Below are 22592 nucleotides of genomic sequence, written 5' to 3' on the forward strand. Positions count from 1 at the left end.
ATGAAATTCCAATTTCATGGTCTGGTTGAAATGCAACCATTTTAAAATCATTAAATCACAAATCACTCGCCTTTGTCCCTGACAGCTTTACTAAATCATAGTTCAATAAAAGATGAACTCTGCCTCTAACTTAGTCTCCCTGACTGGATTTAGCCATTAAGACAAGCTAAAAGTTAAAATGTCAACTACTGCACGGGTTTATATGGCTCAAATCACCTTGATTAGCAGCTGATGCCGATGCTAATCCAATATTGTCTTTGGAACATTAAAAAAATATGAGCTGCTTTTAATTGATACACTTCATTTAAGATGGCCAACTTCATGTACTACACTACACAGAGACATACAAAGCCTAAAAAATGAACAGGGTTCTTCAGTTAAACATTTCCTCTCTCGCACCCTCTCTGTGTCTGACTGACACACAGATGTGTCGTGTGTGTGTGTGTGTGTGTGTGTGTGTGTGTGTGTGTGTGTGTGTGTGTGTGTGTGTGAACAGCCCAAAAAAATAAAAAGCACTGAATGACATTTTCAATTCCGTTTTGAATGCTACGAATGCGGCCGCAGGAGAACGAGGCTGCAGCGTCAAAGAACAGTTAAAAGTCTGAAAGTAAAGTTTAAAGAATCTGAGGACACAAACCAAAGAAGTGACCAAGACCTTTTTATGGTGAGCTTTAAGACATTCTGGGTGATGAGCCCAGCTGTCAATAAAGCTTCATGATAGCTCCTGTGATGCTGGGGAAGATGAAACTGAAAGCTCCAGCATTGGCATTGACTGGAAGTCATTGTTTACCTCTGGATGAGCCGTGTGAAGCAACATGATGCGTTGTTCTTTTGCGCATGAGGGCCAGTTTAGGAGCTGATCTGTTCAGACTAAAGTCACACACAGATTTTAAAGATTTAAAAGATAACATGAACAGCCAAACAAAAAAATCTGATTTAGGCCACTTTTACCTGCTGTGTGAATGTAGCCAGTGATCTCTCAGCATAGAGAGCACATGGATTTCTACAGAATGGAGCTTTGTGGGGTGTCTGAAGACATTGCTAAGTGCCATTCTGAATGTGTTTTCCCATTAGTTGTGTCATGCTCTTGTGATGTTTTTAGCAGTTTTGAGTCTTTTTGTTCAAAACTCGTATCAGTGAGACTTCAGTGAGCCGGAATGAAGCTGTGCTGTGGTGGAAATGCTGCTTGATAAACTACTGCAATAGCATGCTACTTGCTACTAGGACAGTGCCACGTGCTAGCATTTAACCCTGGTGGCATTGCCGTGGCCATGGAACATTAATGGTGAGACAATGGGGGAGAAGATGCTAGTTAGGCATTGCTAGCATTGCTTAACACTTCTAGCTGCTCTGGTCAGTGCTCGGAGCTCAGGGGCTAATTTACTTCAGAATGAACTGGCATTAAAGACTACATGGAGAGTCTCTGAATAAAACAAGCCAAAGTGTTCGCTTGTCTCTTACCTTTTTAAAAAGAGCAGCTATAAAAAATTCAAACAGTAGAAGAGTGTTAATGACCTCACTGAAGATATACAGAGGTGGCAAGAACGTAATTTTTTGGGGGTGTCTAAATACGTGGCTAACTGTCTTTCTGGTTTGTGTTTTAGCATGAGTTACGACTCCTGGGATATTTAAGGGATTTTGGTCTATTTTTTAACACGTTTATTTGTACGTTTGGCGATATTATCTTGTGTCAAGTAAAGCTAAAAGTGGCCAAAGTTATTGGCTGTTACCGTCACACTCCCTCTTCTTTGCTTTCAAACTGAATTCCTATCTCTCTCTCTCACTCACACACTCGCACCCTCTGCAGAGATAAGGGCTGTGGCTGAAATCGAACTGTTGCCTCCCTTGTCTTTGCCTGATTAGCGGCCAGAACAATTAAGGCAATCGTGTCATCTTAACAAACCCACTGATAAGACGTAGTGGGTGAGTAAATCCTGAAGACCTTTGGCAGTCACATAAACACACACACACACACACACACACACACACACACACACACACACACTCTTATCGGCAGGCAGAGAATAAATAAATCAACACACACAGTAATAAACTAACTGGGCTCAGCAGTGATTGGCTGTGCTGTGACAGGTTGTGTATGTCTAGCAATCATCTATTGTCCTCGTCACTCCGTCCTTAGCTGAGAAACTTCTCCACAATCATTGCCACAAAGCTGCTGCCAAGGGCTGAGTTAGCACCTCGAGTCACAACTTCTGCTCAAACAGACAGAAATAGTACACGGAATAAACCGCATTACACACATTAACAAATAAAACGACGGGCTGAAAATAATTCAAGCACTGCTAAACCCCATGGAGAACAGGTGATATAGTTGGCGTGCTATGTGAGTGAAAACTATTGACGGCACATTTGTCCATTTTGTCAATGCTGCGGAAACAAATGCGTTACAGTTACATATTGTGGATAACGTAGCTGGGTCCTTCTACATAAACGGCCACTTTTGTATCTATCCATAGGTGTCGCCGATCCACAGTGGTGTTACACATAAGAAATGTAATACCAGAGACATTTTTAATGAAAAATGCATTTTACAACCCCAGTTCCAATGAAGTTGATTTGCAAATCCTTTTCAACCTATACTCAATTGAATACACTACAAAGACAAGATATTTAATGTTCAAATGGATAAACTTTATACGTTTTTGCAAATATTCACTCATTTTGAATTTGATGCCTGCAACATGTTCCAAAGAAGTTGGGACAGGGGCATGTTTACCACTGTGTTACATAACCTTTCCTTTTAACAGCACTCAATAAGCGTTTGGGAACTGAGGAAACTAATTGTTGAAGCTTTGTAGGTGGAATTCTTTCCCATTCTTGCTTGATGTACAACTTCAGTTGCTCAACAGTCCGGGGTCTCCGTTGTCATATTTAGCACTACATAAGGCGGCACACATTTTCAATGTGAGACTTTCTGCACTGCAGGCTGGCCAGTCTAGTACCCGCACTCTTATACTACGAAGCCACGCTGTTGTAACACGTGCAGAATGTGGCTTGTCATTGTCTTGCTGAAATAAGCAGGAATGTCCCTGAAAAAGACGTTGCTTGGATGGCAGCATATGTTGCTCCAAATCCTGTATGTACCTTTCAGCATTAATGGTCCTTCACAGATGTGCAAGTTACCCATGCCATGGGCACTAACACACCCCCATACCATCAGAGATGCTGGCTTTTGAACTTTGCGCTGATAACAATCTGGACGGTCCTTTTCCTCTTTGGCCCAGAGGACACAACGTCCATGATTTCCAAAAACAATTTGAAATGTGGACTCGTCAGACCACAGGACACTTTTCCACTTTATGTCAGTCCATCTCAGATGAGCTCTGGCCCAGAGAAGCCGGCAGCGTTTCTGGGTGTTGTTGATATGTGGCTTTCGCTTTGCATGGCAGAGTTTTAACTTGCACTTGTAGATGGAGCGACGAACTGTGTTCACTGACAATGGTTTTCTGAAGTGTTCCTGAGCCCATGTGGTAATATCCCTTACAGAATGATGTCGGTTTTTAATGAAGAGCCGCCTGAGGGATCGAAGGTCACAGGCATTCAGTGTTGGTTTTCTGCCTTGTTGCTTACTTGCAGAGATTTCTCCAGATTCTCTGAATCTTTTGATGATATTATGGACTGAAGATGATGAAATCCCTAAATTCCTTGCAATTGCACATTGAAAAACATTGTCAATAATGCTGTTCACAAAGTGGTGAACCTCTCCCCATCCTTGCTTTTGAACGACTGAGCCTTTCAGGGATGCTCCCTTTATATCCAATCATGACACTCTCCTGTTTCTAATTAACCTGTTCACCTGTGGACTGTTCCAAACAGGTGTTTTTTGAGCATTCCTCAACTTTCCCAGTCTTTTGTTGCCCCTGTCCCAACTTCTTTGGAACGTGTTGCAGGTATCAAATTCAAAATGAGTGAATATTTGCAAAAAACAATAAAGTTTATCTGTTTGAACATTAAATATCTTGTCTTTGTAGTGTATTCAATTGAATATAGGTTGAAAAGGATTTGCAAATCATCGTATTCTGTTTTTATTTATGTTTTACACAACATCCGAACTTCATTGGAATTGGGGTTGTACAACACGGGTGCTACAGAGCATGAAACACATGTTGTCGATCATGGAGTATCCACTAAAATATGTAATTTAATCCTTTTGTATTCTATCTAGTTAGAATAAAGTAGGTCACACCAGTGACGTCCACTAAAAGCTTCATATGAAAACATAAGTTAAATGAAAAAATGTCTGATAACTGAAAGACACAGTGGACTCACCATGTGCTTTTCTTCATAGATGCTCAGACAATAGGTAAAGTCAAGTGATGTCATCAGAGATTTTTGTTATGCGGTAACACCAGTGACACGACTCCTGATCACCACAACCTTCATTATATTTTTTATATTTATTTGGCATTTGTTTTCTTTGTCATTTAAAAGCATATATTCTATAATCATGTAGAGATTGTAGTTAAAATTGCAGAAAAAAAAGCTTCTTTTTTTTCTTCAAAATGTGGGCTCACCCTACACACATGACTGTGGGGACCAGCTCTTCTGTGGTGCTTGGAATTCTATATAATTGATTTAAAAAACAATATTGCTGAATTCATGGCTGAAGAAGGTGTGACTGTTAAAACACATTGCTATATTTAAAAATATAAATAAATTGCAATCCTAACATTTTTTGTAAGTGTAATATATCTCTAAATGCTAAGGACACAAAAATGGAGGTTTCTGTAAAATGACCCAGCTGCACGGTTTCAAAATTGCAAACAATTAACCACCCACTCCAGCTCAATTCCAGTTCCAATATGTGGTAAGTTCATTAACTCATTAGTGCTGCGCAACAACGTGATTGTGGTCTTAATTTTTCTTAATTCGACACTTGTTCAAAATGTGATAAGAATACCGAATTGTGAACCATCACTCTTTTTTTGTATTTCCAGTCAGCAATAAGTACAGGTTGTTTTTAGAGTCAGGGGAAAAATGTGGAAAACATACAGTACAGTGCGAATTTTCAAAATCTATTTTTTTGGGTAGTTTGTGTTTATTTGCTGAGAAAAGTGTTAATATTTGAATAAACAAAACTTATAGAATATTGACACATTTTTTATATATATATATATATATATATATATATATACACACACACACACACACACACACAAACACACACTATATATATATATATATATATAAAGTTTGTAATTTTCTGGATGTTAGTGTGTTTGTTAAGTGTTTGTTTAACCATTTTCAAGCGTCTCCTCGAGGAAGCCCAGTATTATATGTAGTTAGTTAAGTTCAGTATTATATGTAGTTAAAAAGCAGCTCCTGGTTTGACCAATCAGTGCTTCATTAAACTGTGCTCATGATGTAATTGATGATATTAACAAGTTTCTGTGGCGGCTGTGAAGGTGTTAAGGAGAAATATGGACCCAAGAAATTCTTGTTGCTTTTCATTGTTTTTATGTTTATTTGAATTATGAATGACTTTATTCACTTGTATATTGTGAAACTCACTGCTGAGGTTGACTGTTTTAAAATTTGCTAAGATGCCTAAAACGTTCACACAGTACTGTATATTTAGCAGAAAATTACACGAAAACCTCAACAACTAAATGAATATCAAAGGTTTCAGTACTCACTGTGTCCACTCATTGCATTTATTACAGCTTCTTCTCTTTTCTTGCTTTGTCATTCAAAGAAATCTGCAGGCATATTTTCCTATATCTCCTAAACACTTCCATTTTCTTCCAGTATTTTCTGCTTTTCATGATGCAAGCAAACCCGAACACATTCGATGATGTGAGTCAATCTGATAACACCAGCAGCTTCTCTGTTTGCTGAATAGTCTTGATCCTCTCAGCGGTGAGCTTAGGCTCATTATCTTATAGAATGAGTTACTTTCCAGTCAAAAGTTTTCCAGATTGTGCTGCATGATGTATTCATTTGTATGGACTTATCAGCATTCATGATGACTTCAATCAAAAACAAATCACCAATTCCAGATGGTGTTTTACAAGCCTCTGTTACTTCCAAACATCTCAAACTGAAGACTACATGAAGCAAACTCCACATCTCAGATTTCCAGTTTCAGTGTTCTAATGCAAATTTCTCTTTACTTAGTGTAATTTTTTTCTGAGGTTCTTCTTGATCAGCTACACATCCTTTCAGGCCGGTAGCGCAGAGTCATCTTCTCACAGTGGAGGGAAGGACAGAAACACCTGTGGATGTTTTCAGATCCAAAACAGCTTGATTTTCTCCTCTCAGAGATGGAAGCTTTTAGCATTGTTTATCTGAGGGGGGCAGTTTTGGTGGTTTACCAGGTCTTGCATGGTCGTTGAGAGTCCCAGTTTCTGGAGGAGTTATAGTGGAAGAATTTATTTTGCAGAAATGCAAAGAGTGGTTACAACAGCTACTAACAGATTAAACATTAGACTTTGTTTTGAAGGCACTGTGTAATTTTCTGTTAAATATGTACTGCTGGCTTTTCTCCTGGCACTGAAAACTGAATAATTTAAATTTTGTCGCTTTGCAAAGATAAACACGCATCTCCAAAATAATAATTTAATAGGACAAAAAGAGGCAACCTTACTATCTGTCATGGACTACAACTGAACAAATACACACATTACTTTAGTATTTTCAGTGTTTGCCCACTTTGGCTCAATACGGACCCCTCAGTGCAAGTTTTAGTGTTTCCTCTAACACAGAATGCAGTGCAGGGGCAACTCCAGCGGCGAGATTTGGATCCACAACAATAGAGTAGCTATAAAACCAGACAGATAAAAAACAGGCAACAAGCTCGTCATCACAAACCCAACCATCATCAGTTCATCAGGATTTCAGTACAGTGTCCCTGCACTACTGAATCAAGCGAGGCATTCTGGCTGTGCACATATAGAAGGCACACAGCTTCGCAGAAGGAAGCAAATCCCATCTTATCACATCTCTGTGGTTTTCAATTTGTTAGAGGAAACCGAATGACATTTATTTCTAACTTGGTTCTCCATCAGCAAATTCCATTGCACTCTGTCCGTCTGGCTGATATAGGATATAGCTGTCTGGAGATTGAAGCTTCCACAGCAGCCACTGACCTGATGAGCAGCCCTGCATGTAATATGTCATCTACCAAGACGACACACCACCGTTATTTTTATAGATGGTTTATCTTCGATAACAGTGGCTAATATTGATCCAAAAGTATCAGACCAATATATCTGCTGTGCCAATGCAGTGGCCAGTCACCGAACGCTAAATCTGAAATCTACACCCAACTTAAGAGATACGAGTACTTGCCAGATTAGTCTCCCTCATTAGCCATTGTTTGAATGCAGGACTGGACTAAAATAAGATGGTAGCAGAGCCAACGCAGCTGCTAAACGATTGGCAACAAGTAACCTGTAATAATCATTAATGCCAGCATGGCATCAATAATGAGTTCTGGCTGAAGCGCCCGAATGGCTCCAGCTCTGTTCCTGCTGTTTTACTTATATGGGTTGTATTAGAGGAGTTATCCTGCCTTCTGCCCGATGACAGCTGGGATAGGCTCCAGCACCCCCCGCGACCCAGAAGGAGAAGCGGCTTACAAGAAGTGTGTGTGTGTGTGTGTGTATTAGAGGAGTGTCCACCACTAGAGCCGAGTCAGTTGTTAAGGAGGGGACATAACCAGTGATTTTTATTCTCCTACATAAGTTATGAGCCAGCACAGCTGCTTAAACTAGCTTGCCAAAATGCAATAGCACTGTGTCAACCACACAACTAGACAGATTATAGACAGTGTTACGATCCTGTGGGTGTATGGGGTCTTTTTTTTGGTAATCACTTTTCCCCTAGGATTGGTGTCTGGAGGGTCTGATTGGATACAGTAGGGGGCGCTCCAGTTACTCCATCGCGGCACTACAGGAGGAAGAGAGGGCTGTTCCAGTGGTCACGCCTGTGCCATCACCCTCCACCTGACCAGACCAAGCACCTGTGCCATCAGTCTCCACCTGACCAGACCAAGCACCTGTGCCATCACCCTCCACCTGACCAGACCAAGCACCTGTGCCATCAGCCTCCACCTGACCAGACCAAGCACCTGAACCTCTTTGTGAACTCGTGTTATTGTTGTATGAGTTTGCCTAAATACCAGTAAAACCCTCTTCTTCTAAGTTAAGGGGTGAGTGCCCTATGCTTTTTTTGTATACTGTTTCCTCCTGGTTTGGGTGAGGGAGGTAGTCTTATAATTGTTATTTTGTTTTGAGTTAGATTAGTTTAGTTATTTTTTGTTTCTAGTTTGTTTCGGCCTCATCTCACCCCCGGAAGTTCATGTTTTGTGTAAGCTCATCTGCTCATTTGACCAGTCTAAAACTAGACTTACCAGCTTTTATAAGATTGTGCTTTTAACCTGTTCAAGTAAAAAGAAATAAATGCTGATAATTTGCCAAATATTTGAAGTTGGTGGTGTCTTCGTCTGGTAGCTGGATGGTGTTGGCTTTTTTTTAAGTACGGCTTTAAGTGTTCCCAAAGACATAGGAGGTTGTAACAATAGTAGATAATGCAGAGATTGTCATCCTAAATTACTATCCATAAAAGTAAAACATCCGCAAAATGAACAGAAATTCAGTCAAAAACTTGTAGTAATACTTAGCTCACCTATATACACACAGTCGAGTCACATTACTATGACCACCAGCTAATATCCAGAGTAACTGCTGCATGCAGCACAGAGAGCAGCTAGACGGCCGGGAGGGACTCAATAAGGCCCTGGTAGGTTGTCACAGGTATCTGGAGCCATGCTGACTGCTGGACATGCTGGAGGGAGCATGGGGGAGGATACATAGAGCAAACACAATGATCAAGGTGGTCCCACAGATGCTCAACTAGGTCCAAGTCTGGGGAATTCGGGGGGGGAGGGTAGTACATGGAAGTCTTGGCCATGCACTTCCAACCCATGACGGACATTTCTAGATGTGTGAAGTGCCAAACTGTCTTGCTGGAGGATTCCGTCCGCCCCAGGGAAGACAATCAGCATGTATGGGTGTACGTGATCTGTAAGGATGGATCCATACCAAAGTTGGTTAAAAATGCCTTCCACATGGATGAGTAGGCCCATAGAAAGCCACGAAAACATTCCCCAACAATAACGCTGCCAACATCAGATTATGGACATGAAGTGGTCATAATAATGTGACTCGGCCTTGTATATGCAGGTATACTGCATTTTTTCTTGCATTTTATTTTCTTCTGTCAACTTATAAGCTAGATACTATACACCAATCAGCCATAACATTATGACCTTGTTTCTACGCTCATTGTCCATTTGTCCGTGCGCACTTTGTAGTTCTACAATTACAGACTGTAGTCCATCTGTTTCTCTGCATACAAAAAAATATCCAGCCAACAGCGTCCTGTTGGCAGCGTCCTGTGACCACTGATGAAGGACCTGAGGATGACCAACACAAACTGTGCAGCAGAAGATGAGCTATCGTATCTGCCTTACATCTATAAGGTGGACTGACAAGGTAGGAGTGTCTAATAGAGTGGACAGTGAGTGGACATAGTGTTTAAAAACTCCAGCAACACTGCTGTGTCTGATCCACTCATACCAGCACAACACACACTAACACACCACCACCACGTTTTACTGCAGTTCTGAGAATGATCCACTACCCAAATAGTACCTGCTCTGTGAGGATCCATGGGGGTCCTGACCAATGAAGAACAGGGTAAAAGGGGGCTAACAAAGTATCTGAGAAACAGATGGACTACAGTCTGTAACTGTAGAACTACAAAGTGGTCCTATACAGTAAGTGGAGCTGATAAAATGGACAATGAGCGGAGAAACAAGGAGGTGGTCATAATGTTATGCCTGATCGGTCTATGTGATTCTGAGTCCTTGTTACATCACAGAAACAATTAGCTTCCTCATATGTACTGTATGCACTGAGTGAGTGGTTAGAAACTTGAACAATGTTCACACTACATCAAACTCTTATTTAAAAAAGCAATCGAAATTCATGACATGGAGCTTTTGTCCATGAATGTTCTCACGATATGCTTCCTTTAACATATTATAAGCAGCACTGGGGGTAACATGGTGCAAAGCAGTAATATGATGACTTTCTCCTGCAATTAAGAGTGTAATACATTACCATTTCTGAATTAATGAGATTTTTTGTTTTGAGAACAATAATAATTACACAAGATTAATTTAAATCATGCAGTTCCTCTGTACAGGTTACCCTGCTTGTCCTTGTATGTAATAAGTAATTTCCATTATGACAGCTGACTGTATGACTGTGAATGTGAGCAGTGCAGCAACATAAACTCAGCAAACAATCTGTCAAAGCATCATGCTTATATAGCACTAATGGCTAAAGTTTCTGAACAAAAAAAAGAGACCCTTAACCCCTCCAAACAGACCATAGCAGGGTTGCAAATTAAAAACCTATTTTCTTCTATCAGCTTTTGTCTCTAAACTTACTGTTGCTGTATTTTTGTTTTGTTACATAATGTCTTTTTAATTGTGTTCTTATTGTACAGCATTTTGGGCTAAAATATAATTTATAAATAAATGCTTACATTTTTACTTACTGTCAAACAGCATCAGCCACTCACAATTTTAATCAGCATCAGCTCAAAGGAAGGCTCTTAAAAGGCTCTGTTGTAGGAGTCAAGCTGGACTCCTTGGAGGTTGTAGCAGAACAGAGGACGCTCAACAAGCTGGACAACACCTCACACCCTCTGCATGCTACACTGGATGAACAGAGAAGCACATTCAGTGGCCGTCTGTTACAGTTGCGCTGTGTTAAAGAGCGTCGTGTGAGATCTTTCTTACCTACTGCTATACGGCTCTACGAGTCTCCTCACTGCAGAGACGGTACTGATCTCCTGCTGTCTGAACTGTGCTGAACCACATCACTGTATATCCTCTCTGATCAATACACACTGTGCAATATCCCAACTATTACTGTGATGACACTTCACTATGCACTTTACACTGCAATATTGATGCAACTCAGTCGTGTCTATAATATGTGCTGTTAGACGACCTCATATCACTCATACAGCGAATCTGTCTCATATGCCATGTGAATATGTAAATAGATATACTGTTATACTTTATTTCTCTTGTACTTTAACTTCTGTCTAGATTTATTTCTATTTTGTACTTTTCTGCATAGTTCATGTAAGCTAATGTGTAAATATATGTCTTGCTACTGGAACACTGCAATTTCATGGATGGATGGATGGATGGATGGGAGTTTGTTCGGTCGGTCAGTCGGTTAGTCTGTCTGTCAGATCTTTGCTGTTTGGCTATTTCTAAATAAAATACTAAGAGAACTTGTTTTTCCCTTTTGGTTTTTCCAGTTGGTACGAATTTGTTTGGGTTTTATAGAGGAATGCAGAAGGAACGAGCAGGCAGATTACTTTTTCCAGAAAGTAGTAAGAGTCATTTGTAATGGATTACCTATCCCAGCACTAGCCAGATTTATATGCAGCCTAATAGTCCACTAATAATCCGACTAATATCTCAATAGAATATGCCCATGTAAACGCATCAATCGGAACAGACTAGTCCAACTGAGGCAATTCGGAATACAATTTCTGTTTGAACTGATTGAATGAGGTGAGTAATCTCATAAATAATCAGTTAAATAGACGAATAACAGCAGTGTAAACACTTGCATCCGATTACATTCCCAATCAAAACGTGTATGTTCTGCACATGTGTGTCACATCATAGTGAAAGTTTAACATGGCAGAGCAGAAACTGGTCTGCAGAGGAGACGAATTTATGCTCTGATCCTTAAAAGACGGCGGTGGGATGGACGACCAGCTTATGCGTCTCAGAACGTGATGTCTTGATCTCGCTGCCTCCTTAATACATGTGAAGTACATTTTCCCGAGGCTGACATCATTTTAAAGCAATTAATAAAACAAGCGAGCCAGCTGACACCTCATCTCACTCTGACTGGACCTCACGTGATGCTGGTTGTCATGGTAATGTCTACACTAAGTGGTTCTCTACGCATGCTTGTTATTTTGGATCACATTACTTGTAGTGTGCATGTAAACAGAGATTTCCCTTTTGAGTAGAGTGAGCATAAACACCTCAGTCTTGAGCAATAATCAGAATGTATTCAATTAGATTGGCAAAAATCTTTGCATGTAAACACTGGTCCCTGGCACGGTCAATGGAGCATTCTTGCACATCCATAGCACAGATGAGCCACTAAAAAGGGGTATGAAAATATATCAGTCTGATGGTGGTGACTTCCAGAATATTAGAATAGACTGTAATACGTTACAATAACATTCAATAAAGTATTCCCTCTTTTTTGACCAGAATATTGGTGAAAGAATACCTCAGGCTATTTTGTAAGTTTAAATTGTAAAATACTAGCTTGGTGTATTGTTTTCATTATCTATATTGTTTTGCCTACTTTGCAGATAATTTATCCATATACTCAGTTTTTTAATAGAATTCTGAATCTTAAAAATGTTAATGTTTTAATTTAAAACACTGTCATTTCGTTATATACATGTCCATGCTCTTCTATCTATTTTCCAGTAAGTTAATCAATCAAATGCCAGAGAATTCCTGTCCATATTTCGACTGCTCAAACAACACTGCAGCACACACCTCAGCTCACAGCTCCCTCTTGTGGCATTAAAGCCATCTTATGTGAGTCATGAGGACATCAGGGTGAAAGCAGAAGATGAAAGTGGCCTGATTCTGTCACTCAGACACTTTCCACATGCAGCTGCTGCACTGTACCTGACAGCCTCGGCCACGTTGTTGGAAGTGTGTCCCGACAGCGCGTCGTGAAGGTTGCGGATGAAATAGTCTCTGTAGTCCTCAGGCAGGGCCATGAACGTGCCACCCATCACAATGAACTCCACCTTATCCACACTGTGGCCCAGCTGCTTCAACTGCACAAGCATATAAACATAATATGATCAAATCACTGAATTAAACTATATGATCAAACTTCGCCTTGGGCTGATAATACAGGGTGATTCAAAAAGATTAATCTGATTTCAAAGCGCCATAATTTCACAACCGTGAGCCGTCTAGGAACCAACCACATACCAACTGAAAGAGGGGGTCACAGAGTTTTTGTCACCGGAAGACGGCTCCACTCAGTTTGCGAGGAGATGGAGACCCCTGTGCAGAAAGCGTTTTATGTTCTCCACTTCAATAAGAGTGAATCTGTCTTAACTGTGCAATATGGTTTTCGTTGGCAGTGAACCTCCAACAGCTTGGAGCGTTCGTCGAAATTGCACTGAAACATCCCTGAGCGCAGAAACACTTGACACGCTCAATTGAGTATGGGATGAATCTGACTATGGCTTTGATGTTGTCTGTACATTTACAATTTACTGCACTGTCCTGTAATGATTTATAACTGAAATAAATTATTTTGAAATCGAATGAATCGTTTTGAATTTCCCTGTCCTCTGTTTGGGGGCAGTCATGGCATGGAGGTTAGGGAACCAGCCCTGTAACCGGAAGGTTGCCGGTTCAATCCCCAGAGCCGACAGCATGCGACTGAGGTGACATTTAACCCACAGTTGCTTCCCGGGTGCTGCGGATAGGGCTGCCCACCACTCCAGGCAAGTCACTGCCCCCTAGTGTGTTCTCACTAGTGTGCATGTGGTGTTTCACTGCACGGATGGGTTAAATGCGGAGGTGAAATTTCCCCCATTGTGAGACTAATAAGGGTCACTTAATCACATGCCATGACTTTTTGTATTCCAAACCTTCTGCTTTATTAAACAACTCCCTTTGCACAATCACTCTAATCTATGGTTAGTTAGAAAATGTATACAATAAAAAAGACCCATGAATTATGAAGTATAAAAACAGAACATCACCAATTAAATAAATACACATATATATGCTCTGAATGTTACTTGAAAGGACAGTAATGCCTGACAATAAAAGCTGGAGTACATGCAAATAAAGGGAAAAAAAATGGTACATGAGATCTGCTAAAAAGAGTAAATTAGACTAGCTTAATAAGAAGAAAGGTACCAAAATGCCATTTTGACAACATTTTAGTTTCCAACCAAACACTGGTTGTAAACAGCGTTTCATGACCTCTGTGAGTACTACAGTTATTATATTACTAGAAGCTAGCTCTGTTGATAATTATATGGTAATTATATTTTGTGGTCAAAAGTATATAATAATAATATAATTAATAAATAAATAATTCCCTACTAATTATTGAGTTTGGGTGTTTCAGCCACTTAGCCATGCATCTTGAGAGAGACATTGGCAATGGAATGGGTCAAACTGAAGAGCTCAGTGACTTTAAACATGGCCCTGTCACAGGATGCCACCACAAGTCAGCTCATGAAAGTTCTACCCTGCTAGATCAGCCTTGGTCAAGCGCTTTTATTGTGAAATGGGAGCATCTAGAAGCAAGGTTAGTCACAAAATGGTAAACCAAGCAAATTCACAGTGTGGGGCTACTGACTAGCATATCGCTGCTGTCGGAACAAAACCTCATATCTCCAAAAAGAGAACTTTAAAGGAGAAGGAAAAAACATACTTTACTTTTAATGTAAGTCAATGGAACCAGACTTTTTTCCGCCAAGTTACTTTGAGCCAGTTCTTTTGGTCCAATCATCATGAAATTTACACACAATGTAAAAGGCAATAGGCAACTGCAAAACAACAAAAATGGAGATGCAATGTTTTGTTCCGACAGCAGCGATATATCAGCAGCTATGTTGCATCACTCAGTACAGAACTTCAAGCTGGAAGCAACATCAGCACAAGAACATAATGAAATGGGTTTCCATGGCCAAGCAGCTGCACACAAGCACAAGATCACTATGAGCAATACCAAGTGTCAGCTAGAGTGGTGTAAAGCCCACCACCACTGGACTCTGAAGCAGAATAAATGTGTTCTCCGGAGTGAAGAACTATGCTTCACTATCCGGTAATCAGATCAAATCTGGGTATGGCAGATGCCAGGAAAACACTACGTACCACAATGTGTAGCACCAATAGTAAACTTTGGTGGATGAGGGATAATGGTCCGGGCTGTTTTTTAGAGTTTGGCCTTGGCCCTTTACTTACAGAAAAAAGGCTAATGTTAATGTTACAGCTTATACGCTTCTAATGCTTCCTAATTTGTGGAAACAGTTTGGAGAAGACCTTTTCCCGGTCCAGCAAGACTGCTCCCCTATGCACAAAGCGAGCCCCATAAAGACATTTTTTGATGAGTTTGGTGCAAAAAACCTCTGCTGACCTGCACAGAGCCCTGATCATAAGCCCACCGAACACCTTTGGAATGAAGCAGATAGTCAACTCTGAGGACATCTTGCCTAAAAACAGTGATTGACCTCACAAATGCTTCTTTGGCTGAATGGGCACAGACTGCCACAGAAACACCTTGTGGAAGGCCTTCCTAGAAGACTGGAGGCTGTTACAGCCATCAGCAAGGGAATTCTCTTAATTGCTCTCAAATGCTGGAAAAAAATAAGTAATAACACTGAATTCTAAAAGGACATGTATCTGAAAGATGCTTCACCTGTTCCACTCTGTGCCTGGTCTGTAGATATGGATCATAGCGCGCCCGGATTGCCCTCATAGACGTTGGCTAGGGGCAACAGAATGATAATGCAGGTAAGAAACGTGGAACATTAGACAGAACTCACAGTGTATCAATTACTAACTAATGCATGAATAATGAGAACAGCATGCGACCAGACAATTACCTCATAGCCTGTGTAAGACTGTGTCGAGTACTCAAAATCAGAGTCCGGACCACCTGGACAGTATCTGGTTGGGTGCAAAGCATAAACAACTGCTTAAAATTGCTTAAACATGTCCATTAAAACACACCACTTTAGTTTGTTATGTGACAAGCCAGGAAGATGGATGAAAGAAAATCTGATTTGATTCTCTACAGTATTGTAATACTCACACACAAATGTTGCCAGTGAAACTGATGTGTGGACATCGATGGGGCTTGCACATCACAGCAACAACGGCAATCTATGCATAGATATCAACATAAAAATAAGAAAATCAACATAAGCAAAACAAAGCGAGCCCCATAAAGACATTTTTGATGAATTTGGTGCAAAGAAACTCTTGTGACCCTCATCATAATTCCACTGAACACCTTTGGAATGAAGTGAGTATTTGTAGATCTCTCTCTATCTCTGTGTAGGGCTGCCCTGAATAATCTGAATACTCAAGTATTTGTTTATTATGTTCATAGAAGATTCTCAATTTCCACTCTATGGCATTCTGTAGAATGGAAATGATCATGGCTTCAGTGTTATATTGCTTTGCACTGTGTCCTCTCAACTTGGTACCAGGTCCAGGTGCACAGGCTGCACCAGCCAGTCTGGGTACCAGCTGACCCACTTCTAGAGTGGTGTTCCTCATGTGTAGGCAGAAAAGCTCTTAAATCCTCCAACCACTCAGTGTGGTTCAGCTATGACTGAGCTAATCAAAACACCAACACATTCAAAGCATGTTCATCGCTGTTCAGGTCAGCCCTAAAGCTGTGCAACAACAGGGACACAGTTATTTATGCCATTCAGCAGAAGCTCTTATCCAGAGTGACTTACTATTTAATCAATTTACACAGGTAGGCCAAGGTGGTGTTAGGAGTCTTGCCCAAGGACTCTTATTGCTATAGTATTGGTGCCTGCCCTGGTGGGGGATTGAACCCCAGTCTACAGCGTAGAAGGCAGAGGTGTTAACCACTACTTTATACCAACCAAGTTATCATTTTTCTTCATTTAAATTTTGTTAAAAATATCATGAGAATATGAAATCATGACCCGAGCATTGAGAACTGAATCAAATGTATTGACACCCCTAAAACGTCACAGCCAAACCAGGCTTTCTAGACATTAGACTTACTCCACTGGCTGTGCGGATGGGCTTGGCTTTCAGCTTTGGGACGAGTGCCCGTCGATAGTGGGGGGGCACTGCAGCGATGATGTCCACCAGACGGGGTTGTGCTGAGAGGCCATACTTTGCTGAGGTCTGTGTCTTCACTCTGAAAATGAAGAAGTGAGTGTTCAGTACAGGTTCAGGAGGAAAGATGTTGCTGAAAGGTGCAGAGTGGGGAAAATAAACACTTACTTATTAAGATTAATATCTTTTCCTTGCTCATGAGCCTCTACCAGCTGTTTGATGACATCTGCAATTGTCATCATCATCAGTTCAGCCCGGCTGAGCTCACCTGATTAAGAGTTTCACACAACATATTAAAACAAGAATTTTATGCTCTGCCAACTAAAACATATTAGTATGACCTTAATATCGAACATTATCCAGTCACTTCTTTAGTGAGAGCAACGGCTGGACATGTAAACAACACCTTAAAGCAGACATGGACCTTTAATAAAGCCTCCATCACCCTGACGGTAACCGATCTGACACAACACAGGCCATTAGTAAACACACGGACACGCCAAACAGCCGCTGAATTAATGAGACACTACTTTTTTCAGGAAACGACCACCTGACCCAGCATATCAAAACTAAGAGTCGAACAACTGATAAAGTTTCTGCGCGTGTCTGGAAGCTGCGTGTCTGCTCTCCAGCCCAGCCCTGAGCTAATGCGGCGCTGGTTTAAGGGGACACTCACTTTTCCTTTTCGGCTTGCCCATCTCGACGACCGCTCACATAAAGACGGCGCTCTGATTGTGTCGTTTTTCTGAGCAAATCAGCAAAAGGCTGAAAATGATGCCACACAGTCTCTCTTAGCTGACTAGCGCTAGCACTGCGCTACACAAGCGTCAACATGCTTCATGCCGCAGGTCGACGGGAAGTGTCGCAAATCTCCGCTGATGGGAGTTGAAGGCCCTCTAGCGGCAGAGCTGAAAAGAGCAGGAGGGAAGAGGGAAAACTGTCCTGACGGATTACACACACTGTCTGTCTGTCTGTCTGTCTATGTCTGTCTGTCTGTCTATATATGTCTGTCTATCTATCTGTCTGTCTGTCTATCTATGTACAACCCCAATTTCAATGAAGTTGGGTGGATGAAGTAAACCATAAATAAAAACAGAATACAACGATTTGCAAATCCTTTTCAACCTATATTTAATTGAATACACTACAAAGAGAAGATATTTAATGTTCCGATAAACTTTGTGTGTTTTTTTTTTTTTTTTGCAAATATTCACTCATTTTGAATTTGATGCCTGCAACATGTTCCAAAGAAGTTGGGACAGGGGCAACAAAAGACTGGGAAAGTTGAGGAATGCTCAAAAAAACACCTATTTGGAACATTCCACAGGTGAACAGGTTAATTGGAAACAGGGGAGTGTCATGATTGTGTATAATGGGAGCCTCCGTGAAAGGCTCAGTCGTTCACAAGCAAGGATGGGCGAGGTTCACCACTTTGTGAACAACTGCGTGAGCAAATAGTCCAACAGTTTAAGAATGTTTCTCAATGTGCAATTACAAGGAATTTAGGGAGTTCATCATCTACAGTCCATAATATCATCAAAAGATTCAGAGAATCTGGAGAAATCTCTGCAAGTAAGTGGCAAGGCAGAAAACCAGCATTGAATGCCCGTGACCTTCGATCCCTCAGGCGGCACTGCATTAAAAACCGACATCATTCTGTAAGGGATATTACCACATGGGCTCAGGACACTTCAGAAAACCACTGTCAGTGAACACAGTTCGTCGCTCCATCTACAAGTGCAAGTTAAATCTCTGCCATCCAAAGCGAAAGCCATAAATCAACAACACCCAGAAACGCTGCCGGCTTCTCTGGGCCCGGGCTCATCTGAGATGGACTGACGCAGAGTGGAAAAGTGTCCTGTGGTCTGACGAGTCCACATTTCAAATTGTTTTTGGAATTCATGGACGTCGTGTCCTCCGGGCCAAAGAGGAAAAGGACTGTCCAGATTTTTATCAGCGCAAAGTTCAAAAGCCAGCATCTCTGATGGTCTGGGGGTGTGTCAGTGGTACATTGCATGAGTAACTTGCACATCTGTGAAGGCACCATTAATGCTGAAAGGTACATACAGGATTTGGAGCAACATATGCTGCCATCCAAGCAACGTCTTTTTCAGGGACATTCCTGCTTATTTCAGCAAGATAATGCCAAGCCACATTCTGAACAAGTTACAACAGCGTGGCTTCGTAGTATAAGAGTGCGGGTACTAGACTGGCCAGCCTGCAGTCCAGACCTGTCTCCCATTGAAAATGTGTGGCACATTATGAAGCTCAAAATACGACAACGGAGACCCCGGACTGTTGAGCAACTGAAGTTGTACATCAAGCAAGAATGGGAAAGAATTCCACCTACAAAGCTTCAACAATTAGTGTCCTCAGTTCCCAAACGCTTATTGTGTGTTGTTAAAAGGAAAGGTGATGTAACTCAGTGGTAAACATGCCCCTGTCCCAACTTCTTTGGAACGTATTGCAGGCATCAAATTCAAAATGAGTGAATATTTGCAAAAAACAATAAAGTTTATCTATTTGAACATTAAATATCATGTCTTTGTAGTGTATTCAATTGAGTATAGGTTGAAAAGGATTTGCAAATCATCGTGTTCTGTTTTTATGTTTTACACAACGTCCCAACTTCATTGGAATTGGGGTTGTATCTATCTATCCATCTCTCTGTCTGTCTATCTATCTATCTATCTATCTATCTATCTATGTGTGTCTATCTACAGTGAGGCAAAAAAGTATTTAGTCAGCCACTGATTGTGCAAGTTCTCCTACTTAGAAAGATGAGAGAGGTCTGTAATTTTCATCATAGGTTCACTTCAACTATGAGAGACAATATGAGAAAAAAAATCCAGGAAATCACATTGCAGGATTTTTAAAGAATTTATTTGTAAATTATGGAGGATTCAACTCAATACTTTGTAACATAACCTTTGTTGGCAATGACAGAGGACAAATGTTTCCTGCAAGTCTTCACCAGGTTTGCACACACTGTAGCTCATATTTTGGCCCATTCCTCCTGCAGATCTCCTCTAGAGCAGTGATGTTTTGGGGCTGTCGCTGGGCAACATGAACTTTCAATTCCCTCCACAAATTTTCTATGGGGTTGAGGTCTGGAGACTGGCTAGGCCACTCCAGGACCTTGAAATGCTTGTTACGGAGCCACTCCTTCGTTGCCCGAGCGGTGTGTTTGGGATCATTGTCATGCTGGAAGACCCAGCCACGTTCCATCTTCAATGCTCTCACTGATGGATGGAGGTTTTGACTTAAAATCTCACAATACATGGCCCCGTTCATTCTTCCCTTAACACGGATCAGTCATCCTGTCCCCTTTGCAGAAAAACAGCTCCAAAGCCTGATGTTTCCACCCCAATGCTTCACAGTAGGTATGGATGCAACTCAGCATTCTTCTTCCTCCAAAAACGACGAGTTGAGTTTTTACCAAAAAGTTCTATTTTGATTTCATCTGACCACATGATATTCTCCCAATCCTCTTCTGGATCATCCATATGCTCTCTGGCAAACTTCGGATGGGGCTGGGCATGTACTGGCTTAAGCAGGGGGACATGCCTGGCACTGCAGGATTTGAGTCCCTCTCGGTGTAGTGTGTTACAGAGGGTAGCCTTTGTTACTTTGGTCCCAGCTCTCTGCAGGTCATTCATCAGGTCCCTCCATGTAGTTCTGGGATTTATGTTCACCGTTCTCATGATCATTATGACCCCATGGGATGAGATCTTGCGTGGGCCCCAGATCGAGGGAGATTATCAATGGTCTTGTATGTCTTCTGTTTTCTTACAATTGCTCCCACAGTTGATTTATTCACACCAACCTGCTTGCCTATTGTAGATTCGCTCTTCCCAGCCTGGTGCAGGTCTACAATTTTCTTCCTGGTGTCCTTCGACAGCTCTTTGGTCTTGGACATGGTTAAATTTGGACTCTGACAGGTGTCTTTTATACAGATAACAAGGTCAAACAGGTGCCATTTTACAGGTAACGAGTGGAGGACAGAAGAGCTTCTTAAAGAAGAAGTTACAGGTCTGTGAGAGCCAGAAATCTTGCTTGTTTGTGGGTGACCAAATACTTATTTTCCACCATAATTTACAAATAAATTCTTTAAAAATCCTACAATGTGATTTCTTGGATTTTTTTTTCTCATTCTGTCTCTAATAGTTGAAGTGAACCTATGATGAAAATTACAGACCTCTCTCATCTTTCTAAGTAGGAGAACTTGCACAGTCAGTGGCTGACTAAATACTTTTTTACCCCACTGTATCTGTCCATGTCTATCTATCTATCTATCTATCTATCTATCTATCTACTCTCACTTTATACATATCTTTATCTCTCTCTCACTCTATCAATCTTTCTCACTCTCTGTCTTTCTATGTATATATCTATATCTATCTCTCATTCTTTCTCAATTAATCTTTCTCAATGTATCTCTCTTTATCTCTCCGACTCTTACTCTATCTACATGCCTCTTTATCTCTCATTCTTTCACTCTATCGTTCTCACACACCCTCTCTATATTTCTTTGTATATATCTCTTTATATATCTCTCATTCCCTGTCAATCTTTCTCTCTCCCACTCTCTCTCTAACTATATATCTCTACATCTCTTTCTCTCTCAATCTTTTTCCTACTTTAACTTTCTTTCTCTATTTTTCTATCTATATATCTCTTTATCTATCTCTACACTATATTGCCATCCTAATCACTGCATTCAGGTGTTGAATTCAGCCAAGCACCTAGGCCTGCAGACCACTTTTACAAACATTAGAGAAAGAATGGGTCGCTCTCAGGAGCTCAGTGCATTCCAGTGTGGTACCGTGTTCGGACGCCACCTGTCCAGTCATGAAATTTCCTCACTACTAAATATTCCACAGTCAACTACAGACCTTAAGATTAGCTCAGAAATGTAGAGAGCTTCATGGAATGGGTTTCCATGGCTGAGCAGCTGCATCCAAGCCTTGCTTCACCAAGTGCAATGCAAAGCGTCGAATGCAGTGGTGTAAAGCGCCAGCACTGGACTCTAGAGCAATGGAGACGTGTTCTCTGGAGTCCTGACCTCAACCTGATAGAACACCTTTGGGATGAATTAGAGTGGAGACTGCGAGCCAGGCCTTCTCATCCAGCATTCCCATAAACACACTCCTAAACATTGTGAAAACCTTCCCAGAAGAGTTTAAGCTGTTATAGCTGTAAAGGATTATGGATTAAGAATGGGATGTTACTCAAGTTCATATGTGTGTGAAGGCAGATGACCGAATACTTTTGGCAGTATCTATCTATCTATCTATCTATCTGTCTGTCTGTAGTAATAGTGCATGTTTCATGCAGCTGAGAGCAGAGTCTCCTGAGACTGTGTTTGATTGACACATAGTCTGAGCACAGCCGCCCCTTTTTTACTGCCTGCCATGGAGCAAATGAGTCATAGCAGAACTATTACAGCCCATGAAAAAAGACTTCAGCGGAGTCTCTAGACGGTCTCACTGTGATACCCCACAACACGAACCCGCACACAAACGGAGTTAGTTCTGTCCAGCAGCTGTAAGACTCACTTATTCAGCTCATTATGCGTCTCGGTTTGTGGGCTTTCTCCCTTGAAAACACCACCTAGCAGGCTCAGCTACACTCCACC

The 22592-nt window shown here is 41.2% G+C and overlaps 1 protein-coding gene across 2 annotated transcripts in view; it reads right to left on the bottom strand.

Moving 5' to 3' along the window:
- The window catches only part of elp3 (elongator acetyltransferase complex subunit 3), a 43219-nt gene extending 20688 nt beyond the window's left edge, over positions 1-22531 (bottom strand). Inside the window, exons 1-7 of one of the 2 annotated variants that reach the window (XM_017718458.2) lie at positions 22513-22531; positions 17123-17222; positions 16898-17036; positions 15945-16015; positions 15736-15799; positions 15549-15617; positions 12779-12933 (exon numbers count right to left, since the gene is read on the bottom strand). In XM_017718458.2, coding sequence (XP_017573947.1) covers positions 12779-12933; positions 15549-15617; positions 15736-15799; positions 15945-16015; positions 16898-17036; positions 17123-17199 — 575 coding nt within the window. In that variant the 5' untranslated portion in view covers positions 17200-17222; positions 22513-22531. Of the gene's footprint in view, positions 1-12778; positions 12934-15548; positions 15618-15735; positions 15800-15944; positions 16016-16897; positions 17037-17122; positions 17223-17630; positions 17653-22512 lie in introns of those variants that run through there. The other variant, XM_017718456.2, reaches the window with a different exon arrangement.
- Between the last annotated feature and the right edge of the window lie 61 nt (positions 22532-22592).

This window comes from Pygocentrus nattereri, chromosome 4 (genome assembly GCF_015220715.1).
Source record: "Pygocentrus nattereri isolate fPygNat1 chromosome 4, fPygNat1.pri, whole genome shotgun sequence".
In the NCBI taxonomy this organism is placed as follows: Eukaryota; Metazoa; Chordata; class Actinopteri; order Characiformes; family Serrasalmidae; genus Pygocentrus; species Pygocentrus nattereri.